Consider the following 22841-nt stretch of genomic DNA (forward strand, 5'->3'; position numbering starts at 1 on the left):
AATGGAGGGACCCTCAGCAGAAACGTGGACTAGTGAGCAAGAAATTCACCCAACATATTTAAATTAAAGCCTGTACTTTAAATATTCACATGCACTGATTGACCTCTTTAATCAAGAAAATGAAAGCCACCGCATTTTATACTATTGGACGTTTTTCAAAATCCAAAGCTAAATAAGATTAAATCTATACATTGAATCAGCTTTCAGTCACTTCAAAGCTGCATTCATACTAATAAATCTTACACAATGCTGTTTATCAGTTTTATTTTCCATACAGATCTGCAAAACGTCCCTAGCCCTTTAAGTACCCAACCAAATGTATGGTTCAGCAAATGCTATAACGGTGGTCTTACCATGAATCTCGGGCCATCTATATGCATAGTTGATTCATAATATCAAGGCCAGGGAAATTTGTGTTTCCTGCTGTTATTTAAAAAGTTAGAGGAAATCAGTTTTTTCTGTTCTCAGTTTCCAGCTACAGCAAGTATTAAAATTGCAGTGAGTCTGTAACAAGTTTAATCCTTCTTGCTCTCTTTAATGTCACTTCTTGCTATCATTACATCATTCTTGTTGTAAGACATTTCCAGCTTGCTGTTTTGTGTTTGTTCAGTTTCCATGTCTTTTCAGTCTATTGTATTCACATTCAGCCCTTTACTTTTCTGTTATTTTATTATTCTGTGAACTAGGTAAGAATTAGAATTCATATTTCTCAAACCTTTTTTCATAAACATTAATGTATTTAATTGGCATTTTATGGACCAACACAATGGGGTGCATAACTGATAAAAAAGAAATTAGTTATGTTTTTTTTTCATCTGAAAACTTTGGTGTGATTAGTAATATTGAGATGCTTGAGATGTCTTTTTATAAACCTCATTTAAACTTGAGGGCTGTTACAGTGATGCAGTTGTTAGAACTTTTGCCTTGCACGAAGAAGGTCCTAGGTTTGAATCCAAGGTGGGGCCTTCCTGAATGGAGTTTGCACGATCTGGGAGATCGTGCATGTGTAAGATCTCTCCAGGTACTCCTCTTCCTCCCACTGTCCAAAAACACCATATTAGATTAATTGGTTTTATCAAAATTGACCTCAGAAGAGATTGTGTGTCTGTGAAACGTAGTTTGTCCTGTGTAGTTCTGTGTTGCTCTGTGAAGGACTGGCAGCCTGTCCAGGGTGTACCTGCCTCTCGCCCAATGACCCCTTCATGCTTTAAATTTCTCCACAACTTTATTTCTGGCCTGTCTGCTTTTCTCCTTGGTCTTCAGGGTGCTGTTTGTTCACTAATGCTCTCTAACAAACCTGAGGCTTCAAGGAATGGCTGGATTTATACTGAGATTAAATTACATACAGATGGACTTTATTGATTACTCCAGTGACTTGTCAAGTCAAGTCAAGTACAATTTATTTATATAGCGCTTTTCAGCAACAAGGCACTCAAGCGCTGTGAAGGCAGTTGATTGCACATAATTTTTTTAAGGGGTATCAGAGTAAAGAGGGCATATCATACTTTTCCATTTTTTTATTTGTAAAAGATTTTGAAATTTGATCACACTACAAAATTATGCACTACTTTGTGTTGATCTATCAGGTAAACTCCCAAAAAATACATTAAAGTTGTACATTCTAAAAATTAAATCTTCAATTATCTGGATGAAGCAACACATTTCTTGACACACGGATATTAAAAAGGGTGATGGTAGAGAATCAGTGAGATGTTCAGCTGGATCGGGCCTGACTGGTGACCAGCTAATAAGAAACTCAAAAATCAAGACTATTACCAAGATTGCTAACTCTTTTCAGTGTGGAAATTGTTAGTGGGGGAAGAATAATTATAGTTGGCTGTTTTCAATACCAATGAGGTGTTTAAAAAAGATGTCTGAAGCACAGAGATGCCATTTATTAATTCAGGCTGCTAGAGAATGCGAGAGAGCCAGACTTTCAGCTGATAACAGGAAGACTTAAAGGTGTACAGGCAAGTTCTGTTTAATCCTTTTGAGCTTTCGACCGTTTTCTGTTATTGGAAATGCTGGATTTAAAAATATTGAAATTGACAGCCTTCTACATTCTCCTGCAAACACACACGGAGATGGCTGCTATAGTCCGACTAGTAGCCATGCTAATAGCTAATATGAGATGCTAAAGACAGCTTAAAATGTCAACACTAGTCATTTTGCCTTTGTTTCAAATTAGTAATGACCTATCATGGCACCAAGGCTACAATTTTTATTTATGTTGTTCTTAAATCTTGTTATATATTTGTTTTTCAAGGAAATAATCTAAATCAGTCAAAATGGGTATCAATTCAATTCAGTTCAATTCAATTTAATTCAGTTTATTTATATAGCGCCAATTCACAACACAAGGTCAGGTACATACATTCCAATTAATCCTAACAATTGAACAGTGCAGTCAGAGTTAGTTATTTATTCAAATTGGATAAAATGTTTTTCTGTCTAAGGAAACCCAGCAGATTGCATTCAGTCAGTGACTTGCAGCATTCACTCCTCCCAGATGAGCATGTAGAGACAGTGGACAGTCACTGGCGTTGACTTTGCAGCAATCCCTCATACTGAGCATGCATGTAGCGACAGCGGAGAGGAAAAACTCCCTTTTAACAGGAAGAAACCTCCAGCAGAACCAGGCTCAGTGTGAGCGGCCATCTGCCACGACCGACTGGGGGTTTGAGAGAATAGAGCAGAGACACAAAGAGAAGAAAGAAGCACTGATCCAGGAGTACTTTCTATGGGAAGGAAAAGTAAATGTTAATGGATGTAGCTCCTTTAGTGGTTTCACCTAGAAAGAAAGAACAGATAAAATCTGAGCCAGTTTTCAAGGTTAGAGTCTGAAAGAGAGCACATAGAGTTTGTCACAGTAGAAGCTCAGTCAGTAGCTATGTCTAGGAGAGAGAAAGGGTTAAACACTGAAAGACAGGGCCAAGTGGATCATCGGTAGAGGGGAAGATTTTCAAAAACCGGAAACAAAACTAGCTTCACAAATCAAATCTTTGCATCTCCGATAATAAGGCACTATTTCTCTTATCGTTCACTTTTTTTCTGATAAGAACATTTGAATAATTTTTTAGATATGTATTTATATCGTAATGTACACTACAAGGCAAACATTTTTAAGCAACTTCATGTTTCTGTTCACAATATTTTCTTTATTGAGGCAAGAAAAAACACAAATCTCTGATAATTGCAGTAAAAGGGAGTTCTGGTCGGTGACCAGTTTCAAAAGAAATGTTCCCCAATTATCAAGACGCAAAATGGGTCAGAACAATTCTAAGGCGTTGCCTCCTCCCTAGGGAGAAATGTTTCACTTTATGTTAATACTGTTTATATACTTTATGTTTATACTGTTTAATTTGTACTGTATTGCACCGACTACGCCAAAACAAATTATTTGTATGTCCAAAAACGTACTTGGCACTAAAGCTTTTCTGATTCTGAAAATATGCCTAAATGAATCGAGTGCTTTCATTAATTTCAGTCTGTAGTGTAACTTTTCTTTACTTTTCTTTAGTTTCCTTTATCATGCCACTGCAATGTACTTTTTTCATCATGTAAAGCTCTTTTAATTGTCTTGTTGCTGAAATGTGCTATTGCTTTGCTTTTCCTTATATACATATTGGTGTTTGTTTTCATTATTGTAAGCTATACCACTGAAACAAAATTTATTGCACAAATGTGATCCTGGTTCCATAATATTTGGCCTGTAGTTTAAGTAATGTATAAATTTAATGCACAGCTTCTGTCTCTATGGATGTAGACTGAAAACAGCCAATTGTTTTGCTGTTAAATACATTTTCAAACATGATACTTGATGGTTGTGGAGAGAGTTGCATGTTGAGAAAAGTACAGATGATTGCATGAAATCATCTGTCATCATCTGAGCATGAAATGTGGTATCAGTATATCAAGGTATGTTAAGGTTTAATCAAAGCAAAGCAATTTCTACACTTTTAACATCACTTCTCCACCACGTCAAACATCTCCTTTATGGCCTCTGCTGTCCTGTAGATAAAATCTGTAAGCTTTTTTCCTGCCTCACTGATCCGAGGCTCCAGTCAATGCTCTCTCTTGAGAGGAAGCATTGAGACAGAAATCTCCATAACAGTTTTAAACATGTGTGATTTGTATTCAGAATGTGTGACAGCCTGCACAAAAACCCAAACCTTATATTAGAAATGCAGCTTAGTGGAAGATAGAAAAAAGATGAGGAGAACGAGCTGCCTGCTGACTTCTCAGTCAGGATCTCTCACAGCTTGCTCATTCATCTGAAGGTTAATAGAAGCTAGAGTTGTCCAATTCCAAGACATAAAGGGAGAGGGTGAATTCTTCAGAACATGCCAGGTGTGCTACAGCTTGCTGCTTAAACTCAAATCACTGCAGTGACTGATTTATTTTTTTTCTACTGTCAAGGGACAGGAAAAATAGGTCCCCTCACACACACATACATATATCCTGATTTAAATTTCCATATTTGCAAGACTTCATGGTTTTTCAGCAAGACTGGTTTGTCACAATGGGAAGCTCTCTAATTCATCTGATTTTGACTGGAATAAAGTTCTGATGCAAGAGCGATGTTTTTTTGTTTTCTTATTTTTTACTCCATGTGAAGATAACTCAGCCAACTGGTGCAGATGGATGATCATTATTCATCCTTGTCTGACCTCTCAATAAGGTTGGCTTCATTAGAGATCTGCTAACTACAAAAAAAGTGTATATTTATTTTGTATTTTCTGAAATACTACTCAAAGACTAGAGTAAAAATGTATTATTGTAAATTTGTGATAAATTAAACTATTTAGGATTAAGCTGAACTACATACAAAGACACTTGAGCAAAAAATTCTGCTTAAAAGTACTTATCAACAAAACATGCTGCAAAAGCAGCCCGTTGCCTGCAGAAGTTTTATATATTTCATGACTCCTAAATTCTATATGTATTACAAATTACAATGTTTTACTTAGTGTAAAGCCTCATAACCGTGAAAATAGTCCCCAAAATTGTCTTCAGTCAAAAAAAGTCAATCACAAATAATTATAAACTCTGAGTCAATTAATATGTTAGTAGTGTGAAGCATTTAAGTGTTATCTTTTCTGAAAAAAGCCTAATTTGTTTAAATGGTGTGCAAAAAGTTTGTTTAATGCACAAAATTAACGCAAGATGTGTGAGAGAAGGTATTTTTGCAAAGATCTTGCAGTCACTAAATCATAGGTAATCCTTTCACACCAAAGCAGGTAAATCAACTAACAGAATTAAACATTTCCCCCTCAAAAATACTAAATAATGTGAGTCATATACATTAAAAGTGATAACAGAAACTGGCTTGAGCAAGCTCTCCAACTACAGAGGCATAGTTCCTGCAACGTGACTTCTACATGATTAGCTATACCGGCAGCATGAAGCTAATCTCTAACTGCAGGAAAGCCTACCGGGTAAGGAGGTGGGAGCAATCTGAATGAGTTTGCTGGAACCATAACATAGGTGGCAGAAGGAGAGGAATTAATCACTTCAAAGAAGACCAAATTATGTCCAACACCTGCAGTGGTCACACATTAAAACTTCAAATCATGCTCACCCCTCCAGAGCGCGGATTCACCAGTGGCTTGCTGAGGTATTGAGAGGGCATTTATGGGAGTCCCTCTTTATCTTCTAAACAGAACATTTATTTGTTCCTTCTAATCTTTATGTGTTGTCTGTAACAGGTGTTTCTGTACAGCACCTGAAGAAAAACACAAATCATCAAACAGATGTCTTCAGGTGAGATCAGATCAGATTTATCTCTGCAATTTTTTTTTGTGTGAAGTCATTGTGTTGTTGATTTGAACCTATGCTTTGGGTCTCATGTCATGATGAAACACAGGACCTTCAGCTTTATGGCTTGTAAAAATTGTGGGCTAAAATTTAATGGCATTTATAATTTCATCCAACTGAACAAAGAGCAAATTTCAAGTTGTAACAATTAACCCCAGAGCATGACACTGCCACCACAATGTCTCACTGTAGGCATGCTTCTAGTGATTTGCTGCACTGTTTTTGTTCAAGCATGTAGTTCGGCCCAGAAGTTCTTTCTGGGTTTTATCAGACCTTAAGACATTCTCCCACAAGGTATTGGGGGATTTTAGCCAGGCCTCTGTTCTCTTTGGAATCAAGGACTTTCATCTTGCAATCTTGATTTTTTTTGTCCAAATATGGAGAATAAGGGAGGCTGTTGTCACATATCGAACACAACCAACATGAATCAGACATATCTGCAGCTTTGTCAGTTTTGTTTTCAGTCTCTTGGCAGCTCCACTGACCAGTTTTGTTTTTGTCCTGTGAGCAATTTAAGACAAAAAAGACTGGATGCTGTATATTTCTTCCAATAATGGATGACCGTCTCCTCTGTATTATGATATATATAATTCTGCTGAGTTTATTGGAGCCTTCTTCTGATTGATAAGCTAAGATCATTTTGCTCATTTGCAACCTCTCACCAAACTAAGATTTTAGTTATACAATGCAATGAGTATTGGGTAATAGAAAAAAATGACTTTGACACAAACATGTTTTTACGTTAAGCAGATTATATATCATTGATGTCAGGTGTGTTTTAGAGAAGGCTGAATGCTGAAGATGCTTGAGAAGGTGCTTCAGCAAAGTGTTTGTTTAGGGGGCTCACATCTATCCAACCAAGTTATTACTGCATTTTTTGAAGGTCTTCTCTTTACAGAGTTGTTTGTTCTTCACGTTGAATTGTATGGAATGAGTGTCATTTTAAAGTTTTCAAATTGTTTATCACTCCATCTTTTTAACATTGCAAAAACCAGACATTTTAACAAGGATATAAACTTTTTAAATCTCATAAGAGAAAAGTAATAGTCATTTTCCTGGAGCCAAAACTTGTCCAGCTGAAATGTTCACCAATAAATCAGACATATTTCATATTGCCTGCTTATCTGCTCCTGTGCTCTATGTAGTGTTAAACAGGTATTTATAAAAGATACTGTGAGCCGAAGCAATACAAGAGAGTTAATTTAGAATATAGAAGAAAAGAATTATTAAAAGCAATTTATTTAATGGTTTCCACCAGTTTCAAAATACAAAAATAAAAAGATACAAATAAGAAAATGCAGTGCAGGGGAAAGCTAATTAGTGTCTGACATTAATCCTATTACATGCTTTTTATTTTCAAGCTATAAGAAGGTTGATGTGGGAAATTTGGGCCAAGAGATTATGTGAGACATGAAAAAACAGAAAGCTGGAAGGTGGGTTGAAAATGTTGGACCCTGGTGAGAAAAGAGATTCTTTTTACTTACAGAAACAAGGTGTCTCTTAATTTGGCTTTTAAGATGACATGCTGACAATTTTCTTTGAGGACTCTGTTATTTCTATAACATTATGATAAATTTACACCAACTAGTGGCTGTTAGAAAATTTATTTCTTCCATTATTAAACTGACTTTACAAAGATAGACAGGCAATCTTGCAAAATTGACTTTAATTGAGCATTTTAACTACTTTCAAGCCAGTAAAGTGCTCCTCTATTAATCAGAAGCTGCTGAGGGATTTCTGATAACACATCACACCACAAGTGGGGAGATAGAGAACTGAATCTGGATTACGCACCTGGCTCTGCCACGTGAATTCGGTTTATGAAAAAGAAGAAATTCTGTCAGTTTTTATTCAGCCAGGAGACCACCACAAGGACATTAATATTCAGGTCTTTGGGCATGTGTACCACTCGTTGAATGAATTTTCTCCCCACGGCTCAAGCAGGACTTTGCATATGGCTGAAGGACTTCTGATTCAATCATGGGTGACAGCCAAAGCTATTTTAAAAAATCCCTCTAATAATTACTCTTCTCACTTCTAATATTGTGGATCAGCACTGTTGTGGATTAGTCTCTAAACAACTGTGTAACACCATATAAAGCTGCTAAAAATAGAATAAAACACCCATCTCCTATTCACACAGTTTGCAGCCTGCTCTCTTTCTTGTCCCTCTTCTCACCGCTCTCCCTTTTTTTTCTCTTCTTCTTACCCCCCTCCCCTGCCTGTCTCAGATATCCAAAATCGCAGCCATGCAGCAGAAGCTTCAAAGAGCATAGATAAGTTGGGGAAGCGCAGGAGCGACTGTAATTCATCACAACACATACAATGGTAATGCCGGTTTCACGACTAGAGAGTGGCATTTGGGTTTAAATCCTCCACACTTTAGACTGACAGGGAAGATGCTACACAGCATGAATGTCTCCACTAACTTTGGGTATAATTTTTGGAAAGCAACATAATGAGCACATGTAAACTCCATAGGGTTATGTAAAATAAATGCATTAATGTGTACATGGCCTTTTGTATTTGATGCAAAAGAAAGCTAGATTTGTGTCCTATAATAATTTTTCACTCTATATTAAGCAATCATACAACCAAAACAAAATCAATAACGCAAAACAATGCAATAAATACCTGCTGTGCAAGTTTTTTTCTATTTCGGGGGGTGTGAAATGCCAAATCCAGGCCTCTGTTTTCCTTAAACTTAAACATCTACCAGGAAGAAGGCCATTGAATATTGATGAGTGAGTAAAGTGGATTTAGCTCATTTTTGACACAGTCTAATAAAGGGTCCATAAATGTACTTTAGTAGAGCTAAGAAAAGGAAAAACATTTCTGCACCGCAGTGGATGAACTCGCTGAGCAGACATGAGCATGTAATTACCTGAATCTGTAGCAAACCTCTGGAAACCATGACTCTGCTTGACATTAGATCAGCCATGGCCAAGGGCATTTTTTACTTTAGTAAGGTACCACCCTGACACCTTTTTTAAACTAAAAAATTGCTTGCATAAAGTCTTAAAAAGCACACAGTGACACCACTGGAATGTATATATTCCCTGACAGGAGCAGAGTATAAAGAACTGAGCATAGATCTCAAAAAGCAGAACATACTAAGTAAAACATTACAGTATGGACAGTGCTTTTCAAAAGTATTCATGCTAACTGAAGGTTTTACACATTAGAATACAAACGTTAATGTATTTTATATTTTATGTGATAGACCACATAAAGTAGCACACATGTGTAAAGTAGAGTGAATATTATACATGGTTTTTAAGTTTTTACAAAAACAATCTAAAAATGCATGTATATTCAGCCCCCTTTAGTCTGACACCACAATATACAATTCAATCTAATTCCCCTCAGAAGTACCTAAATTGAGTCTACCTATGTGTGATTTATTCTCAGAATAAAGAAAGACGTTCTGAGAGCATTAATTACAGTTGATGGGACAGTGCATATAGCTGGAAACACTGGAAGAAAACCTGTGAGAGGCTGCAAAAGACTTCATACTGGGTTGGAGGTTCACCTTCCAGCAGAACAACAGCCCTTAACATAAAAACAGGGCTAGAATGGAATGATTTGGGTGCAAGCAAATCTATGTTTTAGACCCAGTCAAAGTACAGACCTATATTCAAATAAAAAAGAATATGTGGCAATAATGGAAAATTGCTCTTAAATGACACTCACATCTAATCTGACTGAGCAAAGCTGGTAGACCCATATCCCAAAAGATCTGCAGCTGTAATTGCACCAAAAGGGGGTTCCACAAGGTTTTGATCAAGGGAGGAAGAATACAAATTCATGCAACACTTCTCAGATTTCTATTTGTAAAGCTACCCCTTCCACTACACAAATGTGCTAGCTTGTGTTGTTCTATCACATTAAATCCAAATATGAAGTTTGTGGTTGTAATCTGACAAAATGTGAAAATATTCAAAGGGTATGAATACTTTTGCAAGACACAGTAAATCTAATCTGCAGTAATATATTTTTTAGTCATCCTGCATTCTGCATCTTTATTGCAAGGATGAAAATATCAACCCCTTCTAATAAAACAGACACTTCACCAGCTCACCAAAATTCAAACATTAAAAATACTGATGATACATTTGATGTATTAGATCATACAGGTATATTATTGCACCCAACTATTTAATATCATCTGTAATTTTTCTTACTGCCTTTATATCAGACCTGTGGCATGTGCAGCCAGGCTGAGATCAAAAGATCGCAGTCAGGAGAAAGTGAGCACACCATCCGCCAGCGCACACATGTTCACACCTGACATCTCTCTCGCAACCCATCAGCGTTAACACACCGACGTGCCACACTGTGTTACTCTGGAACTAAAGCACGAATATAAAACACGGGCATGCAAGGAAACTATGGCTAAACTGGAATTCCTTTCTTTATGAAGATTTCACAGATGACAAGATTAAACAGCACTTAGAGAACTGAGTGATTAAACCATCAAAGGCTTCTGAAAAAGAAAATATGTTTCTTCTGGTAGAAAGTGGGACAGACTTAACTGTTATCTCCCTAAACACCTCCATTGCATAACATTACAACTTGGTTTTGCAAATGTTCTTTGAAAATCAACACTTACTGGCTCGCATGAGCTGACCCTGGCGCCCAAACACCTGAGAGAAAGGGCTTCGACTGCAGGTGAGCGTTTCCTCCATTGTTGAGATTCTGGGAAATAGGTCCTTCTTCTATGGAGTGCACCGAAGGTCAGCTTTCACTCCGGAGTATTCTTCTCTTATTTCTCTCTTTCTCAGCTGATTTGTCTCCGAAGACTCTTCACAACCTCTTCCTACGTCTTGCTCAGAAATGTCATTTGCCTTCTTCAGTTGCCTCTCAGCTGACTGCAGATCAGCAGCTCGTCTGGTCGCCTCTTATGCCGTTGAGTTGCCCGCTTCTCTTTGGCTGATGGAAGATCTGTGTGTAGCTCTTGCTCTCAGCCCGCTCATTAAAGCTCCAGTGTGGCGTTGCTTCAGAAGGAGATCACAGCATGAACAAAGCAAAAGAGAGGGATAGAGCAATGAGAAAGAGAAGCCTGCTGCAGTGAGAAGACAGACTCTTACCCCTCTGATAAACGTGAGAGCACTGATCACTGTGTGTGTGCGTACATGTATGCAAATGTGTGTGTGTGAGTGGGTTTGTACGTGTGTGCAACCACTACCAACATGACATCCTTCTGGTGCCTTTTTCCTCTTTTCCTAAAACTACTGGGCTGTAAAAAGTATTTGCCCCCTTATGGATTTCGACTGTAGATTCCACCGGTTAGATGGCAAAAAGCTGTTTTCAAATGATGACTTCATTTATCAAGGGAAAAAAGTTACCCTGACCAACATGGCCCTATTTGAAAAATTCATTTCCCCCTAAACCTAATAACTGAGTAACAATGTGGAGGAATCTTGGCCCACTCTTCTTTGCAGAATTGTTTTAATTCATCCACATTGCATGGGCTATGAGCATAAATATCCTCCTCAAATACTATATATGTATTTATTTTGAGCCATTTCGAGGTTGGCTTGTTGGAGTGCTTAGGAACATTGATGTTCTACATAACCTAAGTCCGCTGTAGGGTAAAGTCGTGATTTGATGGCTTGATATTCTCCTTCAACATTTCCTGGTTGAGTGCAAAATTCATGTTTCCTTCAACTCTGGTCCAAGCAGTTGCAGACCAACACACTACCACCACCATGTTTGACTGTCTGTACGATGTCCTGTTTCTGACATGCTGTGTTAGTTTTACAACACATTCAACGGGACATGCATTCCTAAAAACCTCCTCTTTTGTCTTTTTGGTCAGCAGTTATTCTGACCTTGAAACTCCCCCATTGAGGCCATTTTGCCAACTTTCTTTCTTATTGTTAAACCAAGAACACTTAAAGTGAAGCAAGTCTAGACTTGCAGAGCTTTAGATGTTGTTCTGGTTCTTTTGTTACTTTCAGGATGAGTTGTCAAAGCGCTCTTGGAGTAATTTTGATAGGACTCCTGAGATGGTCTACCATTGTTCCATGTTTTCTCCATTTGTAGATAATGGCCCTCAGTATGGTTTACTGGAGTCCCAAAGCCGAAGAAATGGCTCTGCAACCCTTTCCAGATGAAAAGATGCCAATGACTGTTTCACAGCTGTTCCTAAATTTCAGATGATGTGTTACCATTTGAGGTCTTTTAGCCTACTTCATGCTGTCAGACAAGTTATTTTTAAGTTATGTTTTTTGGTTTTAAAGTGTCTGGCAGTAATCAGGTTAGTGAAGTTCCAAAGCTGTTCAATAACAAATAATTCATGATTTAACAAGAGGGACGTTTGCATTTTGATACAAGGCCAGCATTGTTTAGGTAGCTTTTTTCAACTTCATAAATCAAATCATCATTTGAAATCTGTATTTTGTATTTACACAAGTTACCGTTGTGTGGTATTACAATTTGTTGGAAGATCTGAAACATTTAAATGTGACAAAGTATAAACAGAAGAAATCAGTTAAGGGGTACATCCTTATTTGCAGCATCTTCTATATCCAATTCCAACTCCTTCAAGACAACAGAAGAAATGTAACAGGCATGATTAAGAACACTAAAAACAGATTCATAAAGTCTACAACAGAGGTTTGATATGCACCAAAAACAACATTAGCAAACTCTCGATTTGAATTACAGGACAACCCCAGCATTGTTTTCTGATAATTAAATCTCAGCAAACTAAATTTGTTTCAGATCAGCAGAGCTACGATCTATCCTTTCTTTCAATTTCTTCCAATGCATCATTACTTGAGGATTATCTTCCAGAAATAGATAGAAAAGACAATGCGTTTCAGTCACATACTGTCAGCTGCATGCAGGTGTAATATGGTATCTTGCTAACACTGGCAAAAATAAATTCTGCTTTTGTGAGTACCTCTCAATAAAAAACAGAGATTCTGATGTAAAAAAAAACTCAACCGTGGTCATAACAATCTGTTTCAAAGTAAAGGGGCCAAAGGATCATTAAAAATGGATCTGCATCTTTTATTAATATTCTTGTTACCACGTCTATTCTCCTCCCAAATGAACAGCACTGCAGAGGAGAAAAGGCAGTATTAGTTTTTACTCTCTGGTTTATCAGCTTGGTTATACTGCTTCCACCCAGAGCTGCTAGGAGTGTATGAAATGTGAAAAACATGTAAGTTTTCATTTCATGCTAAGTAGCTAAAGGTACTGTGGAAGACAGGGAAACAAAGATAACTTTTTAAAGAAAGAATGCAGACAACTGCAGCAGTGATAATCTACAAAACAACTAACTGGAGAAATGACGATTTTCTCTGATTTCCCTGTTCCACAAACACTGACAGAATATAGTTTATTGGTTGAAGAACTTCTATTGTTATAGTGTTTGTCAATCACTGATATTAAAGCAACATTCTTTTGTTTCCTATTGGCAAAAATCATATATCCGACTGGCTGGTGCCTATCTACAGCAGCCACTGGGAGGAAGGCAGGGTACACTGAGGACAGAGTACTAGTTCTTTATAGTGCAACAGAGAGAGAAACAGGACAGACAACTCTGCAGACACACTAACATCTAATGGCATTTTAGAGCAGCCAATTAGCATAACAGTCATGTTTTTGTTCCTTAACAGAGTACCCAGAGAAGACCCACACATGCATGGAGAAAACATATAAACCTCACATGGAGAGGTCCAGGCCAGAATTCAAACCCAGCTGAAGGACACTGCACAAGTTTTAAAGTGCATTTCTTTCACACTTCCTGCAGCAGCAAGCGGTACTGCAGTACTGAATTGACCTTGTATGTAAACTAATAACCAGCCTAGCACAAACATGTTGCTTTTATTTTTGCTCTCCTCCATAACAGTAAACATTACATCTTCAGAATGGCTGGGGAGACAAAAATATACACTAAAAATCATAAGGACACAGTCCAAACAGCCAGGAAATGTCCAAAAAAAGTTTCACATTGTGATGGCAGAAGAACATGAACTCCTTTTCTTCAACCAGCAGAAAGTCTCCCAGTTTTAAACCACGTGGCTTGTTAAATTGTTACAACCCACACAACTGCTAATTAACTATATGGAGACAACAGCCACATAACAAAATTAAATCTCTGAAAAATATACAAACATCTATTTTACATGTTTTTAATTTTACTCAAACAGCTTAAGTTCCTAAATAAACAAACAAACTAAACTAAACCCAAATTCAACTCATCGCCCCCTCCCTCCAGTCCATGTGATTTTTTTCCCATTAAGGCTGACTGAGCACACCAGTTCTTTGCCAGCACTACTTATGGGTGTGTTTCCATGGCAACACATGACCAGGTGACCTCGGAGAATGTGATGAGAAAGAGTCTCGTACCTAACTTAATAAACTGATCAACTAAGTATGTGCATCTGCTTAAGTGAATCAATACAAAAAGAATGCATACAATAAATTCAAATAAATACTTAATTTGGTGCATCAAAGGTAAACAGAAGACAATACCTGGTACTAAAGGGATAAATTTGCAGCTAACAACATCCTTCGGGTTTTTCTCCTCAAAATATAATAACACAGGTCTAGACCTCGAAGGAGTAGCAGGAAGGTATTGTTATCTGGTGTTTTGGAACTGTCTCTGCTGTGAAACTACTAGGAAATACTAGATTCTATACATTTTCAAAATCCGCGATGTGTTGATTAGCACCTGATGAAATAACAAGGGGTTACTTTGGAAGCTGTCTTAGACAGCTGACTTAGAAAAGGGTCTGACGCAGACTAGAAAAACACAACATTAAAAATGTCCAGCCCAATCGGATTTATCAAGTCAACTTGTTAAAAACAATTGTGATTTTTTTTGCTGCAGGTACTTTTTGTTTTTATGCTGGATCTTCCAATTCCAGCAAGTTTCAGTGTTTTATTTTCATGCACCTGCAGTAGAGACAAAACCCAACTAATCTAGTAAGATTACCATTTGTACTGTTTTTACAGTTTGGTTCCAAAGTCTAAGTGAGGAACCTGTGTAGACATTCAGAGGCCAGTTGCAGCACAGAGACAACAAGCCACTCTGCAGGTGACATTTCCAGCCAGAAAATAGTCATCTGTCTAGACATCCCCCACTGGTAGCATACAAGACAGACAATGTTGTGCTTAAACACGTTCGGATGAACAGAAGTGAAGCTCACACCTCTGAAAACATTGAAATAACCAATGCTGGTTTTTAAATAATGCATTTGAAGTGAGTGTAGCTCATCCTGATGCATTTATCTGCGCTCTGTTAGAGCAGCAAATAACAAATTTTAGACAGTGTTTTTTTAGAGCCAAACTTTAGATATTTAATGCAGAAAAGACCAACATTATTTTCCTTTAGGGTGAGCTGGCTGACTGCTGAGTGTGTGTGTGTGTGTGTGTGTGTGTGTGTGTGTGTGTGTCCAGGTAGCAGAGGTGAAGTTTAGCTGTGGCGCAAGGTAGTTTTGCTATCTTTGTGAGGACCAAATATTGATAATGTTTGTGTTGGGGCCATTCATTTTGGTCGCACATTTTGACACACGCAGCTCAACAGACGTCGCAGCTCTGACGTCACTGGGAGCATAAACCAGCTGAGATGCAGAGTTTTGTTGCCATTTCCCGCCTGTCTCACAGGACGGCGCAACGGAGGCGCACATCTGGAGAGACAAAAGCTCGCAGGCGAGCCTTTGCTCCATAAGGCCATTCCCGGAAGAGCTTGAAAGCTGGAAATCTGTCTGATACAAGAAGATCAGGAGATTTATTTGCCGATCGAAGACCACGCCGACACCCGGCACAGGTGGAAACTCACAGAGGTTCTATGTCCAAGGAGATGAGTTTCCCTCCTTGTGTAATGCAGTCGACTAACGGTTCATCTTTTCCCCTCCTGGACGGATGAGAAATTACCGTTTTTTTCCTTTAATTTGATCACGGACGCGTGATCCCCTTCCCTCCTTTTTCTTCAGACCTGATTCCTCCTAAACCAGTGGAGAGGTCAAAGTAATTTCTTTCTTTTCATATTAAACCAGATAGGTGCATTCATAGGTCTGGGCAGGATGTGGCATAGTTAAGGTGATTTAGGATCACCAGTAGTTAATCTCAGGTATTAACTGGTTGCATGCAATACTGATTGAAGTGTTTTATGCTGAGCTGTGTTTTGATTTGCTGTGCAAGCGCTGCTGAATTGTGCGTGTTCATGTTTTGTCCGGCTGATCCCAAATCATCCAGGAGTTAGAAGTTGGACTTTTAAAAGTTTTTAATACAAAGCAACTGCAGTCTGGGCCTCGCCTGACCACTCTTTGTTCCAGTTTTATTGCTGGAGATTTTCCACTGAGTTCCGGCCTCAGAGTTTCTGACTCTTTGTTCAGATTTGGGGCGATCAGCTGTACGGCTAAAGGGGCGTGGCCCCACCGTTTTATCAGCTGATTGCTGCAATCGAGACAACAGAACACCAGGAGGACTTCTTTTTCCATTTAACCCAAATTACACATTTTGTCCATAAAACTACTGGTTTGATCTTCATAGACACTAAATGCGCATATATGTTTTTCTTTTATCATTATTGTTAAAAGTCATTGTTATTCCCTTTGTGCAGAATAGAGCTTGTTAGTTAGGTGAAGGTTTTTGGACCAGAATAATGGTATATCAGGATTATTTGGCTTCAATAAATCTTCATATATATAATTTAAGAGAAGCGTTTGTGTTTATTTTGTGCAAGAGTGATTTATCTGTCAAAACATGGTCGAAGATCCTCCACCTTCGGTGACGTGGTTGAATAAACAGTGACAGTTGGTGGTTTTGGTTAATAATTTGTAATTATTAAAGAGCTTTGAGCCCATAATCACAACACCAGAGGACATCTCTGATTTATATTCGTAAGTTATGATTTTGGTTAAGAATTTGTTTTTTTTTATTATTATGATTTTAAATTATAATTCTTGATAAATATTAATGAATCAATAATCATAATCCTTATGTTTGCATATTCACTAGCTTTAAACTTGATTATACCTTCTTCTTCACTATTTACAAAAGAATATGAACTGAAGGCTAAACTCCATCCCTAAAAATCAACACCCATGGGTGGGAGATACAGTGCAGACAAGTAGAGAAGCAGATGTTGCATTCTAGCACTAAGTTTTCTCTCAGACCATCTTGGTAGTGTAGCCATAAAAAGAACATAGATGTTGTTTTTAATTTACATGATAAGAGCCAAATCCAATCTGAGCTGACTTGATGCCACTAAGAGAGTTAGGTGACCACAATTACAAACCTACTCTAAATCAACAACCGTTCCAGACAAAATTTCATTGTCATTTTAATATTTGTAAATGAGAGGAGCTGTTTTGGAAATTTAGCAATTATAAAATACAGTGTATGTGAACAAACACATCAGGAGAAAAAAAAAATGGATGCTAGGCAGTGGCATAATCACTATGCTAATTTGTGAATAATAACATTATAACAACTATGAACATAAATGACTTTTTTAACCTAGCTGAACTGAATTTAGAAGTTCTTGTTAAGAGTGAACTTGCACAACACTGGAGACAGGCCTGTGGGAACTGCACATGCTAAAGTCCAATTTAAGTTCACAAGGAGGTGAGACAACAGTCTGATTTTGGACCAAAGTAAGGAGCCCTCTCATCAGTTTTATTGTGGTGGATTGGTGGTCTATCTATCTATCTATCTATCTATCTATCTATCTATCTATCTGTCTATCTGTCTGTCTGTCTGTCTGTCTGTCTGTCTGTCTGTCTGTCTGTCTGTCTGTCTGTCTGTCTGTCTGTCTGTCTGTCTGTCTGTCTGTCTGTCTGTCTGTCTGTCTGTCTGTCTGTCTGTCTGTCTGTCTGTCTGTCTGTCTGTCTGTCTGTCTGTCTGTCTGTTCTGTCTGTCTGTCTGTCTGTCTGTCTGTCTGTCTGTCTGTCTGTCTGTCTGTCTGTCTGTCTGTCTGTCTGTCTGTCTGTCTGTCTGTCTGTCTGTCTGTCTGTCTGTCTGTCTGTCTGTCTGTCTGTCTGTCTGTCTGTCTGTCTGTCTGTCTGTCTGTCTGTCTGTCTGTCTGTCTGTCTGTCTGTCTGTCTGTCTGTCTGTCTGTCTGTCTGTCTGTCTGTCTGTCTGTCTGTCTGTCTGTCTGTCTGTCTGTCTGTCTGTCTGTCTGTCTGTCTGTCTGTCTGTCTGTCTGTCTGTCTGTCTGTCTGTCTGTCTGTCTATCCATCCTTTATGCCCGTTGGGTTGTAGGGGGGCTCGTGTCTATCTCCAGGGGTCACTGGGCGAGACACGGGGTACACCCTGGACAGGTCGCCAATCATTCGTGGCATTCTGACTTTTTCTCTCCCTCAATCTTTTCCCTTAGATTGGTAAAAGATCTCTGAGGCATGAAGTGCTGGCGAAGAAATATCAGAGACAGAGACATAATTGAACGTTTGATAAAGATAGACCACCAGTTAGGTAAAAATCCTCAGATTTTTTGCAAACCCTTTCGTTCTTGATTGCCTTTAATATTGCTTCAAGTACCTGCTTATTTCATATTTGTTAAAGTTATGTCTTGTTTAATATGAATATAAATTTGATTAATTACTACTATATTGTAATACACGAGTTTAGACTATTAGTGATGTATAATCAACAAAAATAATGTTTCAATTTCAAGTGAAGTGTTCATATTGTGATTCTCAAAATGAAAATTCACATAATATGCAACTTTCATTTCTTTATGGAAAGTATTCAATTAGATCTTAATACTTAAATAATTCCCCCTTCAGATGATTTTTGATTCATTATTTTTTACCTATTAGTATAATTTATTGCAGGTCATCATTCCCTAAACTTTATTAATTTAGTTCAAGAGTTGTTCTTTGTGGCAGCACTGGGACTCTGGTTTTAAAACAAATGACTTTTTTTTTCACCACAGTTTAGCAAATTGAGAAAAACACTTTAATGAAACAGATTAGTTGTCATCAAAAGCCTCCCAGACTGAGCTGATGGCGTGACACTCTGATAATGTCACTATTTCACATAGTAACACATGCAATCCAAAAGATCCAGAAGATAAAGTGTATCTTTCAAACCCTGCAAGTCATTTTGGCTTTTGGACTAATTTGACAAAGAGAGATCACCAACCTTTGCAGAAGAGAAAAACATAGCAACTTCCTCTCACTGCATTGCTGTTTTTGTTTCAGCCCTAAAATTGTTTAAGCATGATGAAATTAACAAGTTGGAGATCAAACGTTTCTCACCAGACTTGGGGGATAGATGCTTCTGTTTTATTGCAGATCATTTCTGATCTCGTGTCCTCACATCCTTTCATAATTTCCCGTGAGAGTTTAACATCGCCGCAGGCTGAAAGCCTACGCTGTTTTTTTAATCATGCAAATGCAGCATCGCAGTTTGAAGTTCCAGCTCAACTTGTGAGCTCGGGGTGATCCTCTACCTCCTGGTTCTGGATGTCACTGTAGGTACACTGGCACTGCTCCTGAATAAAATTCATCTGCCAGAAATAAGACAGCAACTCCCTTTTACTCAAAGACTTCTGAATTGCATCACTAAAATGCCACCTGGTGAGCATAACACCCTTTAAGGGACACAACAAATCCAATACAACTCAGCATTTACCAGCCTCTAATTTTCCTCACTTCAGGAACAAAGCAGGCATCTCAACCTATTTGGATTTATTGGCAGAAAAAAAAAACCTATACAATAACAGGTCTAAGCCCATTTGGTGTGAAAGCACTAAGAGCTTCTTAAGAGTCGAGGTATGAGCTTCACCAGAGGGGAGAACAAATCCTCAAGCCTTTCGATAGAGCACACAGTAATTTAAAGCAGCCTGGCACACTTGCTACTGCTGAGTCCAGTGGATCTGCATTGTATCACAGCTACAGCCATGACACAAAGGGATGGGGCAATTAAAGTAATATGTCAGCACCTCTGACACTTTGAGGTCTTTCCCTTAATACTGTTGAATCATGAAAAAAGAAGATTTGTTGTTTGGACCCTGAAGCTTTTTGTCTGTAATAATAAATGATTTGCATTGCTGCCAAATTTCCAATTAAATCCACGCTCTCAGCGTGCTGCATGTTGCTGAACAATTACAATTAGGCAGAAATGACTTTTACTCTGCTAATGATTTACCTGAGTGTGTGGAAACAGAGGACAGCACACGCAGACCTTGTCCCTGATGGACAAAGACAGGAACAGCATTCTGCTTTGAGGAAATTACCCATTTGTTACGGTGAAAGTGCTATTTTTGACTGGACAACAATGTCAAAACGAGCATTAATTTAAAAAGAAAATATGCTTCTGTCGCTTGGTCACAGAATCTTATGGTACATTGTTTAAGCATGTTTAACCTCATGTTTCTGGTGAGCATTTTTTAATCCCATTAACTTAATGAAAACAAAAATGAATTGCTTCTGACGTAAGCAATATTGTCAGATAGGCTTAAAACCTGGTGTCAGTGTTGCACACCACACTGAGAGCACTGAAGTTTATCACAAACTACCAACTTTCTTTAAATGTTATTGTGAATTTAACACTTGTGTTGGTTCCGCTGTGTTCTCCTATTAAGTCAGCTGATGGCATTTTAAAGCTATGTTATGCTTACATTCTACTTATGTCCCTAAAAGACGTTCTGTGGTAGAGCTTTAAGTTTTTATACTAGATTTATTTAAAGTTATTTTAAATCTGGTGCCTCTATTTGGATCTGTTCCAAACATACATGAATAGATTATTTTTGCTGAAGGAGATCTGGCAATCTCTGCAAACAAACTGCATTTAAACTGTTGTGTTATGTTTTGTCTTTAAAAGTCAGAAGAAAGTTTTTTATATCTCAGAAGTCTTTTTTAAATTGACCTGAAAGGTATTTTTCAAAACACTGATGAATGCACAGAATAATACAATACATTTCAAAACCTTGCAAAAGTATTTATCATTACAACCAGAATTTTTTATTTTTTTTTAGCTGAATTCTCTGTGATGGACCAGCACAATGAAGAGCATGGTAAAGAAAAATCACAGTTACCCAGCCTCCCCTGTCCTGTAACATAAATATCCTTGCAGCATGATGCTCCTACCACCATGTTTCACATGGCTATTGTGTGTTCAGGATGATATGAGGTGTTAGGTGTCCCCATTCCAAGGAGTTTTCCATCTCGTCCACTCTTCCATTAAGGCCAGATCTTTGGCTTGTCCTGTCAACAGATTATCCCACTTGAACTGTGGATCCCTGAAGCACCACTAGAGCTACTGTGGCTGCTGCTCTGATTAATGCTTTTCTTGCCCTGGCTCTCAGTTTAGCTGGACACCCATGTCTTGGTAGGTTTGTAGCTGTGCCATACTCTTTCTAAAGGTTATGGATTGAACAGTGCTCTTTGAGATGTTCAGCACATGGAATGTTGTTTTTATGCTGGCTTAAATTTCTCCACAACATTATCCCTGACCTGTTTGCTGTGTTTGTTGGTCCTTATGTAACAGCTTGTTTACTAATGTTATTAGCAGCTGGATTTATACTGAGATTAAATTACATACAGATGGACTTAGTTACTGGATTAGCTGACTTCTAAAGGCAACTGGCTGCACATGATTTTATTTAGGGTTATTAGAGTAAATAGGACTGAATACAACTGCACAACACACTTTTCAGTTTTTCAGTTGGTATGAAGTGATATGAATTTGTTGTATGAAATGACAGGAATTTGTGAGGGATTGTGCATGGTTTTCCAAACTAGTGCAGTAATTAGAAACTAGGGTTTTAGTCAAAGATTTGTCCAGCTAAAGATAAAACCTAACTAAATATTCTGCTGTTGCAAGCTGGACAGAGGAAAGTCTAAATTCAGCCATTAAGAAATCCACCACAAAATGCAAAGGAGAGACCCAGAAACATGCAAACGACACAGAATTCATATTGCTCTAAAAAGACGTTAGCTGCTGGAGGCAAAGTCATGTCAATTAAATGAAAACATACCTTTATCTGCAAAGATGAGAAATCTGGGTTTCCTCACCACTTTTCTCACAGGTTCTGTGTATCTAAAACTATACCTGCCAGTCAGAACAAAGGCCACATTGCAAAATGTACTCGTGTGGGTTTGAACAAAGACAAGAGCGTGTGGTGGGTGGAATTGTAAACATATGCCGAGGCTAGAAAAGCTAGCAAGTGGGCAACAGCAGTCCACAAAGTTTTAAAAAAGCATTTCACTCTCTTTAACATCAGTTTTTACTTTCCGTTCTAGATTAGCTAAATCACCCCGTGTCATGCTATATCTTACTTGCATTGCAGTAAAAAAGAAACAATAAATCTGGTTTAATTTATTTCATTTTTTGTTCTTTGTTTTGGACATTTTTCTCATACAGTGAAATTTTGACATACAGTTTTGACACTTTGACAAAAGGTGCCAATGAAAAATTCAGTTGTGCAACAATGTTGATTTTCCTGCACTGAAGCAAAAACTCACTTCTCCTGTAATGAAAAAAAAAGGTTTTTCCCTTTCTTTGTCTTGCTGCATTTTGCATGTTGTTTTGTCACATGCAGCTTGTGTCCACTCTTTATGGACAAACAGAAGCTCAGCCTCTGCCCCAGAGTACGCTAGCAAAACTAAATAAATTTCAGTCGACAGTCATGAGTTCCAAAGGTCAGGGGATGTGATTCAGGCGAGAAAAAAAAAATATGCAGATAGAAAATTCACATTTAAGCACAGACTGTGGGACATGAATTTGGCATTTTACAGAATATACAAGTAGGTATAGGTATTATGATGAATATAAAAATTAACTTATTTCATATGAATAACATAGTCTGTCTATGGTACAATGTTTAGAGGATTTATGCTGTTCTCCCTATGATTTTTTTTTTTTGTTAGTTCCCTCCTTCGAGGGATCCTTTTTTTGCTTAATTCTTTAAAAACAAAAGAGGTCAAAGTAAAAAAAAAAAAAATCCACGCTGCTGTATAATTATTTATTGGTTTCCAGGGGAATATATATTCCTCCAAGAGGAATATTAGGCTGTTCATTTTTCTTTTCATTTACTTTGATCAACCATGCTTCAC

The 22841-nt window shown here is 37.9% G+C and overlaps 1 protein-coding gene across 7 annotated transcripts in view; it reads right to left on the reverse strand.

Annotated features, from left to right (window-relative positions):
• Nucleotides 1-21827, reverse strand: part of kazna (kazrin, periplakin interacting protein a) — a 275819-nt gene extending 253992 nt beyond the window's left edge. For 3 of the 7 annotated variants that reach the window (XM_047365273.1, XM_047365248.1, XM_047365354.1), the window contains exon 1: nt 10430-10885. In XM_047365273.1, the coding sequence (XP_047221229.1) occupies nt 10430-10505 (76 nt within the window). In that variant the 5' untranslated portion in view covers nt 10506-10885. Of the gene's footprint in view, nt 1-10429; nt 10887-21763 lie in introns of those variants that run through there. The other 4 variants (XM_047365258.1, XM_047365290.1, XM_047365267.1 and 1 more) reach the window with 4 other exon arrangements.
• Between the last annotated feature and the right edge of the window lie 1014 nt (nt 21828-22841).

Source organism: Girardinichthys multiradiatus, chromosome 1 (genome assembly GCF_021462225.1).
Source record: "Girardinichthys multiradiatus isolate DD_20200921_A chromosome 1, DD_fGirMul_XY1, whole genome shotgun sequence".
Lineage (NCBI taxonomy): Eukaryota > Metazoa > Chordata > Actinopteri > Cyprinodontiformes > Goodeidae > Girardinichthys > Girardinichthys multiradiatus.